Here is a 19040-nt window from a genome sequence, read left to right on the forward strand (position 1 = left end):
TCCCATTAATTTTTTTTTTTTTTTTTTACATTTCTGCAAGCTTATTAGGAAGAAAAAATAGCTAGCTTCTGCAGTATGATTTTATTGGTGTTTCATCCTTTATTTCTCTGGGCAAGACAAAACAGAATCCAGCCTAGTATATGTTTACAGAACATTGCCTGTGAATACTATTTTCTTAAGACTTGAGCACGTTGTAACCTCGTGCAGTGCACGTAGTCTCAGTAACTTCAAGACAACCATTTAATGCATAAAGTTAAATGTGCATGTAAATGTTTGCAAACATAACCCTTAGGCTACTGAGGCTTGAACCCCACATTTTAAAAAGGACTTTGTAATAAGTAATATTTTTTAAAGAAGCTTAGAGGGAGGGGAAAACTAAAATTTCCACTCCAAATATGAAAAGACAAGGAAAAAACCCCATTATTTTTATTTCTGCTGTCTTTCAATAGGTAATTTATTAAGTATGTGTAAGAATGTGGACACCTAGGCTCTGAACTTCATGACATTTAGTTTTTGATTGTTCTTGTTCATGCTTTTCATTTAAAGGTCTTAATTTTGGTATTTCAAAATATGATCATTTGGGGGCAATTTTTCTTTGCTCTTTGATAACATTAATTATAATCAAAACAAGGTTTAAAATTACTAAATCAATGTGTATAAATGCATCAGGAGTTGTTTTAGTCTTGTTTTTTTTCCCCTATCAGGTCAGATACTATAATAGTATTAACCGCAAACCAGATCCAGGCCTCATTAAACTAATACAGCAGAATGATAATCAGAAAATTGCCAAGTAATGAACAAAACCCAGAAGTTTTAAAACTTATAAAGCGATTGTGGCTGATGAGCAGGTTTTATAGCCAAGGCTTTCATGTCTGAAAAATGATCCTGATAGTTTGCCAGCTGACATTATTGGTTAATTTGTGTTAAATGCATTTTTCATAGAAGAAAGAACACAAAGTAAAATAATATCTCAGTAGAGTGGGAGGGAGCACTTAAAACCCAGGTAGTAAAAATCTACTCGTATGTATAAAATCTTTGGCAAAAACATTAAACCCTTTGGAGAAATAAATGAGTAAAATAGTCTCTGTAAAATATAAACAAACAATAAAATGTATGTAAGCAGTGAATGCCTGAAGGACATGAATGATTTTCTAGGTACTCATAGACTCTTATGCTCTAAAAAAAGATAAAGTGTATAATAGATGAAATATGTCCATTCCGTAAGAAGAGACAGCATAATTAAAAAAAAAGAAAAGGTGAATATGCTAGCGGTAATGTTTTAGCATTCAAAGGCTGTCAGCATTTTTCCTCTTGTAGAGATCTGTTACGTGTCCAAACTCTGGATTTCTTATTCTTACGTTCAGAGATTTTTAGTTGGGATTGAAGGGAGTAAGAAAAAAAGAAGAATACAAAACATGTTTATGCTCTGTAGAGTTTCACAAATAATTGAGCAAACTTCCATTTTTATAGCAATTTCAGGTATGACTTTTCTAACATTAAGTATAATCACAGGAATCTTTCAATTGCTGCAGTTATTACTGAAAGAGGCATCTGGAAAATGTCTTCCATTAGCTGTGGTTTTTGGCAGAGGCTGTAAGCAAGCATGGTCAGTGTAATTATACTGACAAGTGCTTGAGGTACTGTATTTGTTTGCTGTATGTACTTTCCTTCAATAAATATTAGTATTTCTTCTAAATCTACTCTAGCTGGTGACCCTGACAACATTTAAACGTTAGTATAGCATGTAACGTGGCAGCATTGAGGGGACAACATTTAGGACAAAATATTAGAAGCTTTCTTAGCAAATACCTGTTTGAGAGACTATGCAATAGATGAGCAGCAATACATTTCTTCAGGAAAAGCTCAGTCTGACAGAGAAAACAAAATACCTGACTCCAAGCAGATTTCTCTTAGTGAGCTGTAAAAACCCTTTGCCAGAGAAAATCGGCTTGGAGCCCTAAACTTCCAATGGTTTCAAAACTTTGTCGGCTTTCAGTGTGAATCCTTACTCTCTTTCTGATAAATGTCAGAATACGGCCTGTGAACTTGTAAATTTGGCCCCTCAGGGGACCTATTGGATTGAGCGAACCGTACTGCGGATTTTGGGTAAATGCTGAACAATGAATGATCTCTTGGTCAGGGGATCTCTCACAAGGGTTAAGTCCAAGTAGTAGCTTTCTAGCTCGCTTGGTTTGGTTTCAAGTTTGCATTGCTTATTATAACTTCATGTACCTCTTCATCTAGACACCTCTTTATGTTGTAAACCATGGTGAGACTGGACCAATCCGATGCAACAGGTGCAAAGCTTATATGTGTCCCTTCATGCAGTTTATTGAAGGTGGAAGAAGATACCAGTGTGGATTTTGCAGTTGTATAAATGATGGTAAGTGATGTTTCTCTCATCTGTGATTCATACAGATTCCATAAAGCTAAAAAGACACCACATCTCTAAAAGGATTTTCTTGACTTGCTGAGAAAATAGTTTAGTGAGGTGCAATAACTAGGCCTATTTCACAAATAAAAAAAAAATACTACCTAAGAAGAATACGTAAAAACATTTGTTCAGTACAATTTAAAAAAATAAATGCATGAAGAATAATGCTGATTCATGGAAGTCCAGTCTGATACGATCAAAACTTTACTTAAAAATACTATGTCATCATAGGATACAAAGCTGCTTGTATTGCTAACTGAAAGCAACTTCTGTGTGGAGAAAAATCAATTTCTTCAAGAAATCTAAATGTCCAGCAAGAACCAAATATTCAGAACCGTGTTAGCATAGTCCTGTCCATGACTGTGGATGCAGTGGTTAAATAACCTATTAATCTTGCTGTGACAAGTGTTGGTTTTCACAGAAGATACCATGCCATATTTGTTCAAGTGTGCTGCATGTGACTCATAACTGTTCTTGCGCTCTTGGCTAAATCCCAAATCTTTGCCAGAACTAGCCTTTCTAGACATTTGTATCAAGCTGGATTTCCTCAGCTGGATCACAGCGGTATAGTGCTTTCCCTAATACAGTAATCTTTTCAACTCTGAAATGTGAACCTTGACAGACTTGTTCCAACTTCTTTTCTGCCTGACGCTCAAACGTTTGTGCAAGCATAGCAGATAACAAATTTCATAGTTTGTTAGCAATTTAAACTCTCATAAAGAGAAATTTAAATGCATTGTGAACATTTTAAGAAAGACATTTAAGTTGCAGTGTCATTTAAAATCATGCTTTGTGTTACTACAGTGTCTTTTACCCAAGTCAGAAAGCATTTAAAAGAAAACTTTAACGAGGACTAAAAATGGCCAACAGACTAGGTAGATATTCACCACACTCACACACACATACACTTTTTACAGGCAAAAATGTGAAAAATAAGCATTCTAAATATATATTGATTGAGGAAAGAGGAACTAAAATCCAGAGGCAACTCTTCCCCGGTATGACTAGCTGTGTATAGATCGTTGGTGGCAAACCCACTTGATTTCTTAATGCTTTGGAGTTCTGCACCTTTTATCTGTAGCCGCAGAAGGTTCCCAATAGAATGTGCCCAATGTACTTTGCTGTACAGTAGGCCAGGGTTGTGAACCTTGCAGAGCTATTTCCAGTGAAGTGGTATTTTTGGATAAAACAGTACAGGCTTTAGGACAAGTGCTGTTTTTACCGCAGAGCTCTGGCTCCGGTGACTTGAATTAAGCTTTGAGTAGACTGTATCTACTAACAAAATAGTCACTCTCAAGTCTGTATCCTGAGGGTAACACAGGCTCCTGCCTGTGGAAATGACCTGGGTCAGTTTTACCTACTCAAGCCTGACAGTGTAGAGGTGGGAGAATATGGACATTTATAGGGGAATATGCCCTATCCTCCAAATACAAAAGGAGCTGGCATTACTAGAATGTTGTGGGTTTTTGTTTGTTTGGGGTTTCTTAAGCCAATGTGGAAAAAACCCCCAAACATTGCAACCTGGGTAAGTGTTTAAACTCTTCCCTTGATCAGTAACAGAGGAACCTACATTAGTACGTTTTATCTGTTGAAAGAAGTTGTTGGATTGTTCCCCTCCTCCCCAAAATATAAAGGTGTTTTCCTGCTCTTGTGTTGGCTTTTAGTCCCTCCATTCTTCTTTCAACATCTGGACCACATTGGCCGACGGGTAGACCACTATGAAAGGCCTGAGCTATCTCTGGGATCTTATGAATATGTTGCTACTTTGGATTATTGCCGAGTGAGTATTTCCAGTATGCAAACTAATTTACAATTTTATGTCAAAACAAACAAAATCCTTTAAATACCTACAGTAGAGTAAATGTGCTTGTAAGCTGAATATCAAGAGTCCAGGAATGTTCTAGAAAATGTAGAGAGATGCAGAGAATTTAAGCTTACAATGTTATGTTTTGTTCTTTTGTGCTGCAGAGTATGAGACTAGCAAGTAAGAATAACAAATAGCGCAGCAAAGTCATGGATCAGCAGCCTTTAACTGGGGCGTTTGTTTGGTCCTAGCTAGCATGTTGCACTGTTCAGAGGCTATAGTTGAAATCCTGATGCAGTGTTGCATTTTTAGATGCGTGTCTTCTATTGATCTTGAAGACAGACACACGCCTAAATTGCCTTTCCAATATTGAAAACCTTAGCAAGGGAATTTGACCTTGTAATCTTTTCCTGGCAAGAGTAGTTTTGGTATTCTGACCAGTAAGTAATGGTAAGTTACAATGGAATGAGTTCTCTCTCCTAATATTAACTCACTGAAGAACTCAGTCCAAAGCCCACTCAAATCACTATAAATATTTGTAGTTGATTTTATTAGAGAACTGTATTTGATAACTTCCGAAAGCATAAATTACTTAAACTTTTCAAACTTTAGCTCATTTTACAAAACTGCAAGTGTGACTTCATCTGTCCACAGTATGGGCATATTTTTCTGTTCTTGCTGAAATCAGACAGAATTTTCTTCCTGTCAGTGGAATTGAGGTCATGATAAGGTTAGGAAAGGCGACTGGATCCTACAAAGTCTTGAAGTAGATACCAGTAACTTCCTCAGAGCATCGAATTATTGCTGGTATGAAGAAAATGAACAGGTTTAATTCTGCTTTCTCACTAGGGTACTGTTCCAAAATCCAGTGAAATCCCTGAGACGACCTATATAGATTTTATTGAAATCCGGGTTAAACCCCAGAACAGGAGAGAATTGTAGTGAGGCATTACAGAAATACGGTGCAGGATCCTCAGTACATCCACTGTAGCTCCATCAAATTCGGTTAAGCTTTGCTGATTTCTGGCAGCTAAACTTTTGAAAACTCGTGTACTGAATGACTGTGTGCCATTTTCACGGTTCTTTTTCTCTACTCCAGAGTGTAACACTGTGTGATGCAGTCATCATCACAATGCATCTTTCAGTGCAGTGGCTTTTGCCATATAGCTTAAATCAGGGAGTTTCCTTGATAAGTCATCCAGTATGGTCTGTCGTCTTGTTGCAAAGACCCATCCGTAGACTTACTAGAATGTTACAAAGAAGAAATCCCTTACGAAATTAAGACGCTGGAAATGCAAAGTCATTAAATTTTACAGAAGTTAACATTATTTTATAATTAATTTTTCATTTTGCTCCAAGTTGCAAAGGTTTAATTCTCTTATAAATCCAGTTTAAGACCAGAACTGAAAAGTCATTTCCTTTTGTGCTTATCAAATGACAAGGATGAACAGCTACAAAAAATGTTAACAAATACCAGCTGTTTTGCATTATTGCGCTCCTGCTAAGCGGATGTGGCAAGAACACAAGTCCTCGTTTCTACCATATATTTGTCAGAAATTACGCAGGGATTCTTTCTAAATGGTGATGTGATACAAGAGTTTAGAAGTAGTGTTTGATACAGTTTTTGAAACTAGAGTCCAAGTACAGTAAACAGAACAGCTTTTAAAAATACTGCCTGGTTTTAGTTCACAGGAATTAATCCTGATTTACATTATTCAAATGAAGTGAGATCAAGGGTATAGTGTTAAGTTTAGTTTAAAGCATGCCAGGGACTATGGAGAAGTCATAATTCAAGGGTTAGATGATTTTTTTCTTAAATGGAGTTTTCTGAGGTTTAGTTTAACAAGTGTAATTTGGTTAAGTGGTCAGAACTCTGTATATGAAGGCAGTGAAACAGTGTAATGGCAAAGCTGTCCTGAATTTGACACCAAGTAATGACCACTACTCGTCTTAATGGGAATTAGGAAAACTGATCTTAGGGAGTATGATGATTACTGTTGCTATGTTCACTTTCTATGACCTTCTTCCTGGGTACATCTCTAAGCATTACATTGCTTTATTTGGAAACAAAACCCCTTCATCTTACTTTTTCTTACTTACAGAAACTTGTGCCGGTAGTGTATGTCACGGTTTGTATGCCACTTACATTATGAATAAGAGGAATTCCCGAAGGAATCCATACCCGCCCAAGTCACTGCTGTATATGCAGCAGTTGCACACATTGAATGTTCCACTCTCATGCTTTGATTATCTTACAGAAAGTCAGCTTATTCCTGAAAGTACAGGTCAGCTGTCCAGAATGCATTGGAGCATGAGACAGCAAGACAGACAGACAGGGCGCAGATGATCACCACTTAGTACTGCTAAGAACTGAGATATTTTAATTCAGGTTCAGTACCTAAGTTGTATTTTCTGTTTCCAGATTGGTTAGAAGTCACTTAACAGTTGTTAGAGGCAAACGCTAACAAAAACTGAATTTAAGCATTCACATTATCAAAATGGTATTGCGTATTGATATAGGGAATGCAACAACAGTATGGGTACAGAAAAAAGCCAAAAGGCAAATTTGTTTAAACACTTGAATTCCAGCAGAAAATGTTTGTGTTTCATCTTATCTAATAAACTGTTACCCTTTACATATTTTATTCCATTAGGATGCTATTTTCCAGTAATAATGTTTTATTCCAGGGGTGGACTTCACCCAATACGTGTCAGCTTTCTGCAATAGTTACTATTTATGATCCATAGCATTTTTCAAACAACTGAACACTGTATTTAGTTTGCCTTATGGTACCACCTGTAAATTTTTTCGACATAACAGGACACTGTCTAATTTTCCCTGTGAATGGTCATTTTTTCTGTAGAACAACAAGCCTCCAAAGCCACCAGCTTATATCTTCATGATTGATGTATCGTACAGAAACATAAACAGCGGCCTAGTTAAACTCATATGTGACGAACTGAAGACTCTGCTAGATAAGCTTCCAAGGTAAAGAAACATAAGTGTGCTTTGCTTAACTCACTACACTGCAGTTTTCATGCAGCTTTGCATGTTGAGAGGTGAAAACAAGCTACAGAAAATGTCAGAATTTACAGTACAGGCATTTTTGGGTGGTAGTGACCAAATGTTAATTATAACACTGCTGGCAGTTCTTAAACTTTGATGTCTGGACTTACTGTATGAATGGAAAGAATCTGTCATACTAATTGCACATGTAGCATGCATTCTCCTTTCTTGTAGTGAACTCTAGTGGTATTATCGGCCAAGTCCCAGCTTGTAGTTTTGACTTTACTTGCTGTAGTTCTGTTTACTGCAGTGCTGCTTTTGTCATTAAATTAAACAGGGAATTATCAACACCAGAATAGTCAAGAATGGCAAGTCTCTCTAAAGCCATAGTGGTGGTGGCTTGTATCTTTAGCTCTTACTGTTAATTAGCAAAACTTTTAAAGCTTCTTGCTGTGCTGTGAGACTGTCCTGGTGTGTATCTGAGAGGAGAACAAATCTTGTAGGCAACAAACATTTTAAGAAATACAGCACATTTGCTTTGTGAGCATTAAACACACAGTAGTAGTATAACTACTGATCAATATTAATGACAGTATATTATTTTAGTGTAGTACAGTTTTTAGTATAGTATATTAGTATAGTTTTCACTAAATATGTTCATTAAAGTTTAAATAATACAGACACATAGTTAAATGAGAGCAGTGAAAGACTGAGAAATTAAGTAGACAAGATGTTTCTCAGTGAAGGCATATAAAAGTATTGAAGGCATATAAAAGTATTGAAGGCATATAAAAGTATTGAAGAACGTACAGAAAGAAAATGCACTCCAAATAACAATACTTGCAGAGGGAGAACAGAGAGCAAAGTGAGGAAGGGTGGGAGATGAGATCCTTAAGCTAATCTGGGATACGTTAAAAATCTTTTATCGTATGTCCTTCTGGGATCTCTGTGCATGAAAGAAATTCCAGTCCAGGGTGGGGGGTTAGTTTGTCAGATGCCCATGTAAGGCCATCTCTCAAGTACTTTGTCATTGAAGATTACACTGGAGACACAAGTGTTTGATATTATCCTGAACATATCTGAGAGCTTTCCATCAGGATTGGTCGTGACTCTGAAGATAATAAAAGGCATGAGTGTAGTAACAAAAAGCAGTTGGCAGTTTAGAAACACCTAGGCTTGAATAGGGAAAGTTGAGGAAAAATGAAAGCAAGCGTATCTACATCACAAAAAAGACGCATTAATTCTTCTCCTCACCAGCACTCTGCAGAGATCTGCTGCTAAATAATTTGTTTGCAGGGCCAAAGTTTTCATGTCCACAGAAAAAAGCAATAAAAAAAATAAAGAAAGGGCAGGCCCTTCAGTTTCTTCAAAGACTCGCCTGTTATCTTTAAACAATATTAATTTAAAAAAAAAAATCATAAGGCATTCCACCAGAATTTGTGGTGAAACTTTTATTTTGGTGCTGAGACACAAAGGTCACTGTGTGTTCATTTTCTGTTGCTGGACAAAGACACCTGCAAAAATATTCTGCTGTTACCACATGAGGTGAAAACCCCGTGCTGGGAATTCACCCTGTGCTCTTATCTTTAAGAGGAAAGACTTGGGGTAGCAAAGCGATCTGTGTCACAGAAGGGCCATTGGTGTAAAGGCCTGTGCCGGGTAAGCCCGTGAAAGTGGCTGCGAAGTGAGAAGTTAGAGGTAGCAAAGAAAGGATTAAGGCAGGTGGCTCAAGACCTGGTGTTAAGAACTTTGTGTTTTTGTAGACTTGCAGCACAGCAGAAAACCCATTATTTGCTTGCTTGAAATTTTAGAGCAGACATTTTCAAACTTACATGTTCCAAACCAGAAACCTCGGACTCTGTATTTAGAGAAATACAGAGAAATGTGTTTATAGAAATTGTGCTTATGAGCTCAGAAAATCAGGCTAACTAGTTGTGCAAATATGATTTTTAGGTGCATAATTAAAAAAAAACCACCACATTTGAATGTGTTTCTGTACATATGATCCAGACTTCTCATTCTGAGGCTTTAAAAAGAACTAAATAGTGCGTGAGCTACGTAGGCAATCGGCTGCTACACTTACAGCTAATCTTTAAAACTACGATAGAAGAAATTGGACGAAGTGTGGCAGGGCAGAATGTGCCACAGGTAAGAGCAGTATCTGAAAAAATTGTCCCAAATACCTGCTGTGTAACAACTTTGGGACTACCAGGATGATGTGGATACTTCTCTTTGAAGTAGGAGAGTGCTGTATGTGTAGAAAGTTAATAATACCTTGTCCTCATCAAGCTCCTGAATGCTCCCCGTTAATCACGTTACTAAGAAAATAGCGTTTGAGTGCTGGGAATGATCAGAAATTTACATTCAAAAATGATGCATCTGTTTGACTTAGCGTATCTTGGAGGAATTATTTAAAATGCTTCTTTATGGAGTGTGTTCAATATAGAATATTGATTTGGTTTAGATCAAAGCAGCTCCTTTCTCATCCAGCTGTGTTCCCATAAAAAATGAATGGTAGATTAACATTCTAGACCGACATGAGAGTTAAAGATTGTAGACGAGAAAAATTATTTCTCTCCCAAGCTCAAGCTTTTACATGAAGCTTGTGAAACTGCTAATGACAATCTTTTTTTTTTTCTCCTTTGAAGCCAAACAGATTTGATAGCCAGGAAGAAGGCTGACAGTTTTTTCTATTTGAAAATAAGCAAGAATTGCCGTGAAAGTGTATTTGTGTTGTTTCTCCTCTTTAGTTAGACTTTTGATTTTGCGAGCATTTGTGAAGTCATGAAATGCAATCTGTTGGTTGCAGTGCGACGGGATGGAGGCCTTGCCGTTGATTTTGGTGGGGCCAAGGCTTCATACTCCTTCGGAGGATAAATATTTTCAAACCCTGGCTGCTTTACTGTGGTGAAGGCTCAGGGTGACTGTTAACACTCCCTTGTTTCTTCAGAGGTTAGAGTGAAGAGTAAATAGTAGATTTTTTTGCCCTAAGTGCCTAGTAATTGGAAATACTATGGTAGGGCTCCGTTATTAAATTCTTTTGGTGTGATAGTAACATCTGTATGAGTCTGTGTGCATTATGGTATCCTGTTTGTCAATTAGCATATTTCTTTGTGTTAAATTTTTTACAATCATAACCTTCTGTGAGTGACTTCTTTTATAAACTGAAGAAAATAAAATCAGCTTGGCTATTTCTGTGGTTCCTATTGCTGCAGTCTCAAAGAACTTTGTGGTACGTAGTTCTACATCCTGGTGAGATTAAACAATAATTCTTGCTGTTCCCCTTTTACAAATGGAAACTGAAGCACAGAGAAATTAAATAATTTAAATAATTTCCTCTGGGGTTGTAAATTAAATCAGTGGCATAGCTGGGAATTGAATGAGGATTTCCAAGTTTCAGTACTTTGAATATGAAACTCTTTCAAACATGCAAAAGCATTAGACTACAGACTCGGTATTTGCTGGTTTTGTGACATCGCACCGCAAGTTAAGTAGGCTGCTTAAATGTTTGATGTTGCTGTACAGAACATGTGGGCTGACCTGTGGTAATTGCAAGGACCACAGGCTTCCTATCTGGCATTTTTCATGCTAAAGGCTTGGCTTGTCATTTACGAGAGGAGCACCCTGCTACAAGAAGGTGCTATTTTATTAGTAATTAAGAGCAATTTTTTTGAACAGGATTGCCTTTTGGGGAAGAGCTCACTGAACTTAGGACTCTAAACCTGGTAAGGGTCTAACCAGCACTAGTGATGACACTGCTACTAATGGCAGAGCGGGCTACTGCTTAGAGGAGTTACCTCCACAAAAACAGCGGCTGAGCCTGCTGCCTGCGGTGTTCCTGCAGGTGTAGCTCACAGCAGCAGTTTGCTAGCTTTGGTTGGCCTGGGAACTTCCTAGCAATAATGAGTAATTTCTACAGTGTGTTTTCTGCGTGATACACAGCTGTGGAGGATCTAACAGCTTTTGCTGCTTAAAAGTAGTCCTGCTGAAGCAGAAGACACCAAAGAGACCAGACATTATTCAAGCCTAGTTGGTGTTCTTACTAGGCATCAATCATTAGTGTCACCGAATTACTATGTATTCTAAATAAAGCTGATTTTCTGATTGTATCTTGTAACTAATTTTCCTGTTCTCTCTTTTCCATGTTTTGAGGACAACATGGTTTATTCTTTATCTTAGGGACTTTTGACTGCTTGGATGGGATGCAGTTGATAGGGTTGACGTAAATATATATTTTTTAAAAAAGTAAATAATACAGCAGTTGATTTTATCAGGGTGTTTTAATTTGAACTAAGGCAAAGATTGAGGCCATTACATCTGCTTGGTGGTTGTTTGCTTCGTTGCTTCCAGTACAGATAAAGATCTGAAAGCAGCCTTGCATTTCAAAGGAATGCTTTTATTGCAAGGTCAGAATTGCAGAATTATAACCAGTTGTTTCTGTTTTTCTTACAGAGAAGAGCAAGAAGAATCCTCAGCAATTCGAGTTGGTTTTGTCACTTATAACAAGGTCCTCCACTTCTTTAATGTAAAAAGCAGCTTAGCTCAGCCTCAGATGATGGTGGTCTCAGATGTTGGAGAAGTTTTTGTTCCTTTGCTGGATGGTTTCCTTGTTAACTTTCAGGAATCACGATCTGTTGTTATCAAGTAAAGTATAATTATTCCACATGTGAATAAGATCTGAATGCTTGTGATAGGCATTAAGCCTTTTAGTCAATTGTGTTATTGGGTTTTGGGGGGTACATGTATTTATTGAAATACTTTAGAAGCCAGCAGATGCTTCAAATCATATATTTCCACCTCTGAGACAAAGAAAAATTGATATCAACAACCCCCCAGTGCTGAATTTGAAAGCATATTTAGGCCAGGTGTAAACCATGCATCTTCAGCTGTGCTTCTGCAAAAATGGGAGGGGGGTTGTGGCTGTGTGCCGTCTTGCATGTTTTTCCTCTTGTGATGTAGATGATGCACACCTGGATATGATCTAAGGACTCTTAAGTCCTTACAGCACATAGAACTCCTTAATTTTTAGCTGTTTTTTATTTATTGCACGTTCCTTTATGTTAACAGCTTTGAAATAATGCATCTCATAGAATTTAAAAATTCATATTTTGTTTTATTCTGGCTGGAATCCTAAGAAATTGAGCAATCAAAATTCATGGGTTTTTTTAAATACAGATTTGCATGGAAAACATCTTCCTGTGTGAAGACTTGGTATGTTATGAGGCATGTTTGGGGATTATCTCAAATACGCTAACCAGTTGAGACACTGATCCTTTCGTCTTTCATAGCTTGTTGGACCAGATTCCAGAGATGTTTGCAGACACTAACGAGAGTGAGACCATCTTCGCTCCTGTTATCCAGGCTGGCATGGAGGCACTAAAGGTTAGAATGTTCCTCTCTGTAAGAGAAGCAGCTTTTTAATGAGAATAAGACTTGGTAAGCTGCAGAAATTCCATTTGCTAAAAGCCAGTCCCAAGTCCTCCTACAAATCACAATGGGAAATTAGAAAAAAAAGTCACTGATTGTTTCCAGCACTAATGTTCTGTTATTCTAACAGTACGTTTGAACTGCTTTAGCCAAAATGAGAACACTGACAAGCATAACATCTGTTTCCAGATTTTGCTTATTGAGGGAAACCAGTCCCTAAAGTCTATTCCACATAGAATAGATGTTTAGGAGAAGATGAGGAGCAGGAGTTGTTCTCTCGTTCAGCAGTTGAGAGAAGTAAAAAAGTGTTTTAGTTACTGCAGCAGAACTAATAGATACTCTGGATGTTTGCACAGACATCCAGTCCTCGCACGTGTGAAGGGCACGAAAAATCAGTGTGAGATACGGTTTTACCCTGCCTATTCTCCTGCTTCTGCTGACTTCTTGTGCAAAACGAGATATGTATGACTATTTATGACTGAATCGGGTTGGGGGGTTGGAGGGTTTCCGCTTAACCGACAAGTTCTCACAGCTTGAATACAGCTGAAAATGAATCCACAGGTCAAGATGCATCCCCAGTTGCTTTCTGTATGTCCGGGACATCCCCTAAAGTGCTGACATTTCCATGGAGTGCTGCCAATTAAAAGAATGCCACCGTGGTTCACCACAAGATTTGTAGGGGCAGAGAACAGCCAGTGGTGTTTTAAAATAGTTGATTTATCTGCGAGCTGTGTATAAGTAAAGCATGAACTTTGAGTAGCTGAATTTGTTGAACCGAAAATGCACAACATTTCTCAAATCTGTTTCTTAAATATTTAATTAATACCTGTTTTCTTGTTATTTATTCATACTGCCAGAAGGTATGTGTGCAATACATACGTTTGGTTACTGCTTCCGTCAGAATGCTCTTCCCTAATACTTGACTTCTACAAAACAAACTGAAGGGCCATAATCGTAAATTTCCTTTGATGTTGGCTATAAAAGCAAGCAGCTCTTAATTAAGCTTTTTATTTAGCTCAATGCTTTAAAAGTTATAATTTGTAAGGATTTTCACTGTGTATTATTAATATCCATATACATGTGCTCAAGAAAACAATTCTTGTCTAAAAAGAATAGAATGGATTGTGTTCCTATTTGAGATGAATTTTAGTACGCTTTTAGAAATAATATATATACATTTTAGAAAGTTTGTCAAAAGCAATGTCAGTAAGTCCTGATGCGTATCATGACAAATAGGTATTTGGTAAGTCTTTCAGTCTTCAGCAGAATGCTTCTTAAAAGGAACTGAAGAAATTGGCATTCGTGATTAAAGATAACTATGCTTGAAATATTAGGGGTGAAATTTCAGCTCTGTTAAAAGTAAGATACCGTCTTCAGTTGCGTTTCTGCCATAGCAAAGATTTCTAGTTTTCCCAGAAGAATGCCGTAGTTTATTTTGAAATGGGGAATAGCTTTATCTTGTGAACATCCTAAGATCTGGAGGAGAAAGAGTACCAAAGCTGATTTGTGTCTGTAGTCTTGGGTATTGCAGTTTTAACCTGGATGTGCGGTTAAGTCTGGAGCAGGAAAAGGACAAATCCCTCTTTTCCTCCTTCCTTCCCTTGACCTTCACCCAACTTCTTCAATACTTGAAGACCTCAGAATTGCTAATCAGTTTTCATTTCACTTTGCTTTAACTTTTGGTCAGCCCCGAAGCGGTCAGGCAGCTGGACTAGATGATCGTTACAGGTCCCTTCCAACTGAAATAGTCTAGTCTATTCTGTTCGTTCACATTAGCTGTCTCAATAGTAAGAGTAAGCGATAAACTAGATTTTCTAAATTTTGGTGAAAAGTTTGTTAATAGTACAAAGGTGCCCGCGGCACTGCTACTGTTGTTACTCTCTTCTTTGGAATTCAGGGTTTTCTGTCAGTAGTTTGTCATCTCAGTAAATATGTTCTCATTAGAGTTCTAAATAAGACTAGAAAACTTGAATAGAACTGGCAGTTAGTTCATTTCTTAGTGACAGGAGGAAATGTTCATCGCAAGTTTTGATACTCCTCCATTTTAGTGTAGATTTGAATGTGGAATCTAGTACAGGAATGTAATCGTTGCTTGTCTGTAAAAATGTAGTGAACGCTAGTGTGCCTGAACTGAAAGAAATAATTTTTCTGTTAAATTAAATTTCTTTTTAATTTTATCCAATTTAGTATTTGTACTTTTGATGCTTGTTGCACAATGCTTGTATCCAGCTGGAAAGTCTCCAAGAGAGGTACTCCCAGTTTCGCCCATCAAGATTTTAGATTCCTGCGTAGAAATTACTGTAACAATGCATCAGCCAACATACCTGTGTGCTAGACTAAGTTATTTACTGACATAACATTCCCAGTTTGTTTCGGGACTTACTTCCATCAAGTTTTGGGTCTCTAAATGAATTATTTAGCTCTGAGGAACTTGCAGGAAGTTTACACTGTTCTCTGAGATACCACAATGTATTAAAATTAGGCTTGTTTATCTTAGCAGCAATAAGTATGCCAATATGGTGTCTTTGAAACAGGCTGCAGAATGTGCTGGAAAGTTGTTTATCTTCCATTCTTCATTGCCAACTGCGGAAGCACCAGGGAAGCTGAGAAACAGAGATGACAAAAAACTACTCAATACAGATAAAGAAAAGGTATTTTCTACTCTGAGTTAACAAGGGACTGCTATTACACTGAATTTCTCTAATAGATCCTTGATCGTTTTTCATTTATTTTCTTATACAAAGATGTGTTGTTTAATTATCTAATATTCCCACTCTCACTGTGCCCTGATTATGTAGGTATATTGATATTGGTCCAAAGTCAAACTACGGTAGAGCAGCCATTCCCGTCAATAAAGGAAACACCCCAGCAGCAAATAATTCCACCCATCAAGAGCCTTTGCTACCTGCCTGTTTGGCGATTTCGTTCTCTAAGAACGTGCTGAGTTGGTTCCCTGCATACGAGTATATGGGCAGGGGCAACATGCTTTTAATCGAATCCGTGCCTCACTTACAACTTCCACTTCATCATCTTTTTTTCTCCAAGTGGGCGTTTGGATTGTGGTTGGCTGCCAACAGTCTCTAATGTTACGACACTTGTATTTTTTAATTCTGCGCAGATACTTTTCCAGCCCCAGGTAAATTCTTACGAGGCCTTAGCCAGGGATTGTGTGGCTAATGGCTGCTGCGTGAATTTGTTCCTCTTCCCAAATCAGTATGTGGACGTAGCCTCCATGGGTCTTGTCACAATGTACACTGGAGGAACACTGTACAAGTACAACAATTTCCAGGTAAGCGATCCAGGTTTCCTGCCTTTCAGATTGTAACACCTGGGGATTTGTTGTTTTTCTTTTCATTTCAACGTGTGCTTCGACGTTTAACACAAAAGTAGAGTGACTCTAGAAAACTTACTTATAAACTCCAGGGGATAAAATTCGAACTTAGAAATGACAGATCAGGCTCAAATATATATCTTGAAACAGTAAGAAGCTGGTTGGTATCTTAACATTAAATCCACTTACTTAAGTGGATAAGTTACTTAAGTGATTAAGTGAGCTGACTTCCTGAGCAGGGAAGTCAGTTACTCCTGTGTATACAGATAAAAATGCTTATGATAAAGAGCCAAAAAAAAGCCGTAACACCACTTGTTTGTTCAAAATTTCATGAGAATCTCTCTGGGAAGTAGGGGATTTTCTCTGTGTCAGGAGCTGACCTGCAAAAGCATTTTTTGGGAAGTCAGCAAGGCTACTCTGTAATTCTTCAGGCTGTGCCATAAAATCCTAGCTGGGCTGCAAGGTTAAGCGCAAGAACGGATGTTACTGGAGATAACTTGATTGAATAGAAATTCTGGATGTCCAAGCCTAGTGATGAACTGGTGGACACTTGCATAGATATGTTTCTGTTAACAAACCAACAATCAACATTGTTTCTCTCTTTTTAAAGGGAGAGAGAGATGTTAAATGTGAAAAGAACAGATTTCAGGGGGGGGTGGGGTGTCACAGGGAGGGGGAGAGGGTTGTGTTTCTGCTACGTTGCTGCCATCCAGTGGGGAACTGCAACTTTTGCTTTGCGTTTCTAGCTCGATGCTGACAGCCCACAGTTCTTAAGTGACCTCAGGAAGGACGTAGAAAAAAAGACTGGATTTGATGCAATAATGAGGGTTCGGACAAGTACAGGTAATGGTACCCGTTGGGAATGAAAATAAACATGAATGCATATGGCAATATATAATTTTAAATAATATAGTGCTGTACAGATCACTTGTAAGATCAGGCTAACTGTTTTAACTTCATTATGTACCTCTTGAAAAGTAATTGGATAGACTGATAAAATGCATGAATATGTCCTTCCTGTCTGTGCCTCCATAATAATTCATTTTCAAATTTGAGTAGGGCTTCTGATCATCACGCATGCACCTTGGATGGCAAGTAAGCAGTATAAAAAAGTGTTGCTGCTGGACACTTACATGTTCCTTCATTTTCATACTTCAAATAACATTACTGTGTCTACTTTTCAAGCATTCATTCTTACCTCAGATGCAAGTATTTGAGAAACATACACACACAGAGTGGCCAAGTCACCAGCACAAAGGGTTCTGGGTGGTCTCACAGTCACCGCGCAGCTTCCTGGCCCCATCAGCTTTTCCCTCTCACCCAACTGTCAAAAAATGCCATCGGCAAGGACAGTTGGTGGGGACCCCCTGAGGCTACAGATCCCTGAGGGAAAAAGGTTCCTGTTTCAGTGAGCAAAATTGACTGACCATCAAAAGAAAGTCACAAAATAACGTCAATTTTATTTGCCGTTTTTAAATAAAAGGACACGTTTGTTTTGTTTTAATCTGGCTGTAGGTTTCAGGGCTACGGACTTCTTTGGTGCCATTTACATGAACAACACCACAGATGTAGAGATGGCAGCAGTGGACTGTGACAAGGCAGTGACAGTGGAGTTCAAACATGATGACAAACTGAATGAAGACAGTGGAGCCTTAATTCAGGTAAAAAAAACTTGCTCACCGTTTCATGACATTACATGTAATTAAGAACTTCTGCAGCCGTAACAGAAAAAAGGTTACGGTGTAGGACTGATGGGAGCCAGGCACAGCTTGCACTGACTCTGGTGACAGACTGCCACTAACAACAAAAGGTTTTAAGCAACTAGCCAAAGGTTGCGTCTTACCTCAAAAGCACAAACAATGCCCTTCGTGACAGTTAGTGTGTTCACCTACCTCTATACTGAAACACTCACTGAGACCTTGTCAGCTATTATTTTTTCCATTTTACTAAATAAGTTTATTTGGAGTACAAGATTAATACAAGATTAATTCCTACTTATATGGAAACTGCTACTGCTGTGGCGTTCCTTGTGACGTCTCTGTTCCAGAGCAGTTCTCTGTTGCTAAACATCACTTCCAACCCTACGGACTGCTCAAGACCCACCAGCCATGGTAGCTGTGCCGTGAAAGTTCTCGCCTGCAAACTGTCAGCTGGCTGCCCTGCTCCCTCGGGCTCTTGGTACGTGAGTGCTAGAAGCCCCACAGCACTCGCCTGCTGGCATCATGACGTACTCTGCGAATGATGATGAGACATGCAGCGCCCTCTCTCCCATGCAGAGAGGGGAAAGCCCTCCACGTTCCTCTGCTCAACTGGATAGCCCTGCAAGCTCAGATCAGGCTGGCCGCAGTAGCACCGCTAGCACAGGCATTTTGCCTAGTGCATCAGGAGCGTTGAAAAATGCCAGGCTGGTTCAGAGCTAATTAAATCTTTGCTTCCCACCTTAGCCCACAACGTGGGACCTCAGTAACAGTTCTTGGCAACACCACTTAGGCAATAATTGATATTTCTCTGAGTAAATTGCCAACAAACAGACTTGCGATACATCTTTTGTTAGGAATGGGAGTGTCCCGCCCATTATCAGATAATGGGAGGTTGTTGTTTACTCTTCTAAATGTTTAGTCATGACCTTTTTCTTATTTAATGACAGAAAATGTTACAGCTTGCAAGGTTTTAAACTTAAGCCACGGAATTACCTGAACTTTTTATTTCTGTTCTGCTTGGCTTTTAGCTTGCCCCTATAAATACATGTCATAGGTCAGCAGTTAATCCCTGTATGAATACAGCACTGTGAAACATCCAGTTTGGTATGTCTGAAGTCGCTTCCTAGAGCCACGGTGCAGCAGCGACAGGGATGTATATGCCACGTAGATACTGCATTTACAGCTCTCTCATATGAGGGATACCTGCGGCAGTAGCTAATGCAAGGCAGACTACAGTAACTTCGAGTCTGTGTTTGCCCTGCAGGGTTTGGATCATATATTATATTGAAGTATCAACGTTATATTGAAGTAGAATTGGAGTCATAAGGAAGTGCTTA

The 19040-nt window shown here is 38.4% G+C and overlaps 1 protein-coding gene across 1 annotated transcript in view; it reads left to right on the plus strand.

The window, feature by feature from the left end:
- Positions 1–19040, plus strand: part of SEC24D (SEC24 homolog D, COPII coat complex component) — a 55748-nt gene that overhangs the window by 30039 nt on the left and 6669 nt on the right. The window contains exons 8-16 of the mRNA XM_009288873.2: positions 2245–2383; positions 4099–4214; positions 7103–7227; positions 11698–11889; positions 12534–12627; positions 15207–15323; positions 15791–15961; positions 16750–16846; positions 17519–17664. Coding sequence (XP_009287148.1) covers positions 2245–2383; positions 4099–4214; positions 7103–7227; positions 11698–11889; positions 12534–12627; positions 15207–15323; positions 15791–15961; positions 16750–16846; positions 17519–17664 — 1197 coding nt within the window. The remainder of the gene's footprint in view (positions 1–2244; positions 2384–4098; positions 4215–7102; positions 7228–11697; positions 11890–12533; positions 12628–15206; positions 15324–15790; positions 15962–16749; positions 16847–17518; positions 17665–19040) is intronic.

This window comes from Aptenodytes forsteri, unplaced genomic scaffold (assembly GCF_000699145.1).
Source record: "Aptenodytes forsteri isolate BGI_AS27 unplaced genomic scaffold, ASM69914v1 Scaffold8, whole genome shotgun sequence".
Classification (NCBI taxonomy): Eukaryota; Metazoa; Chordata; class Aves; order Sphenisciformes; family Spheniscidae; genus Aptenodytes; species Aptenodytes forsteri.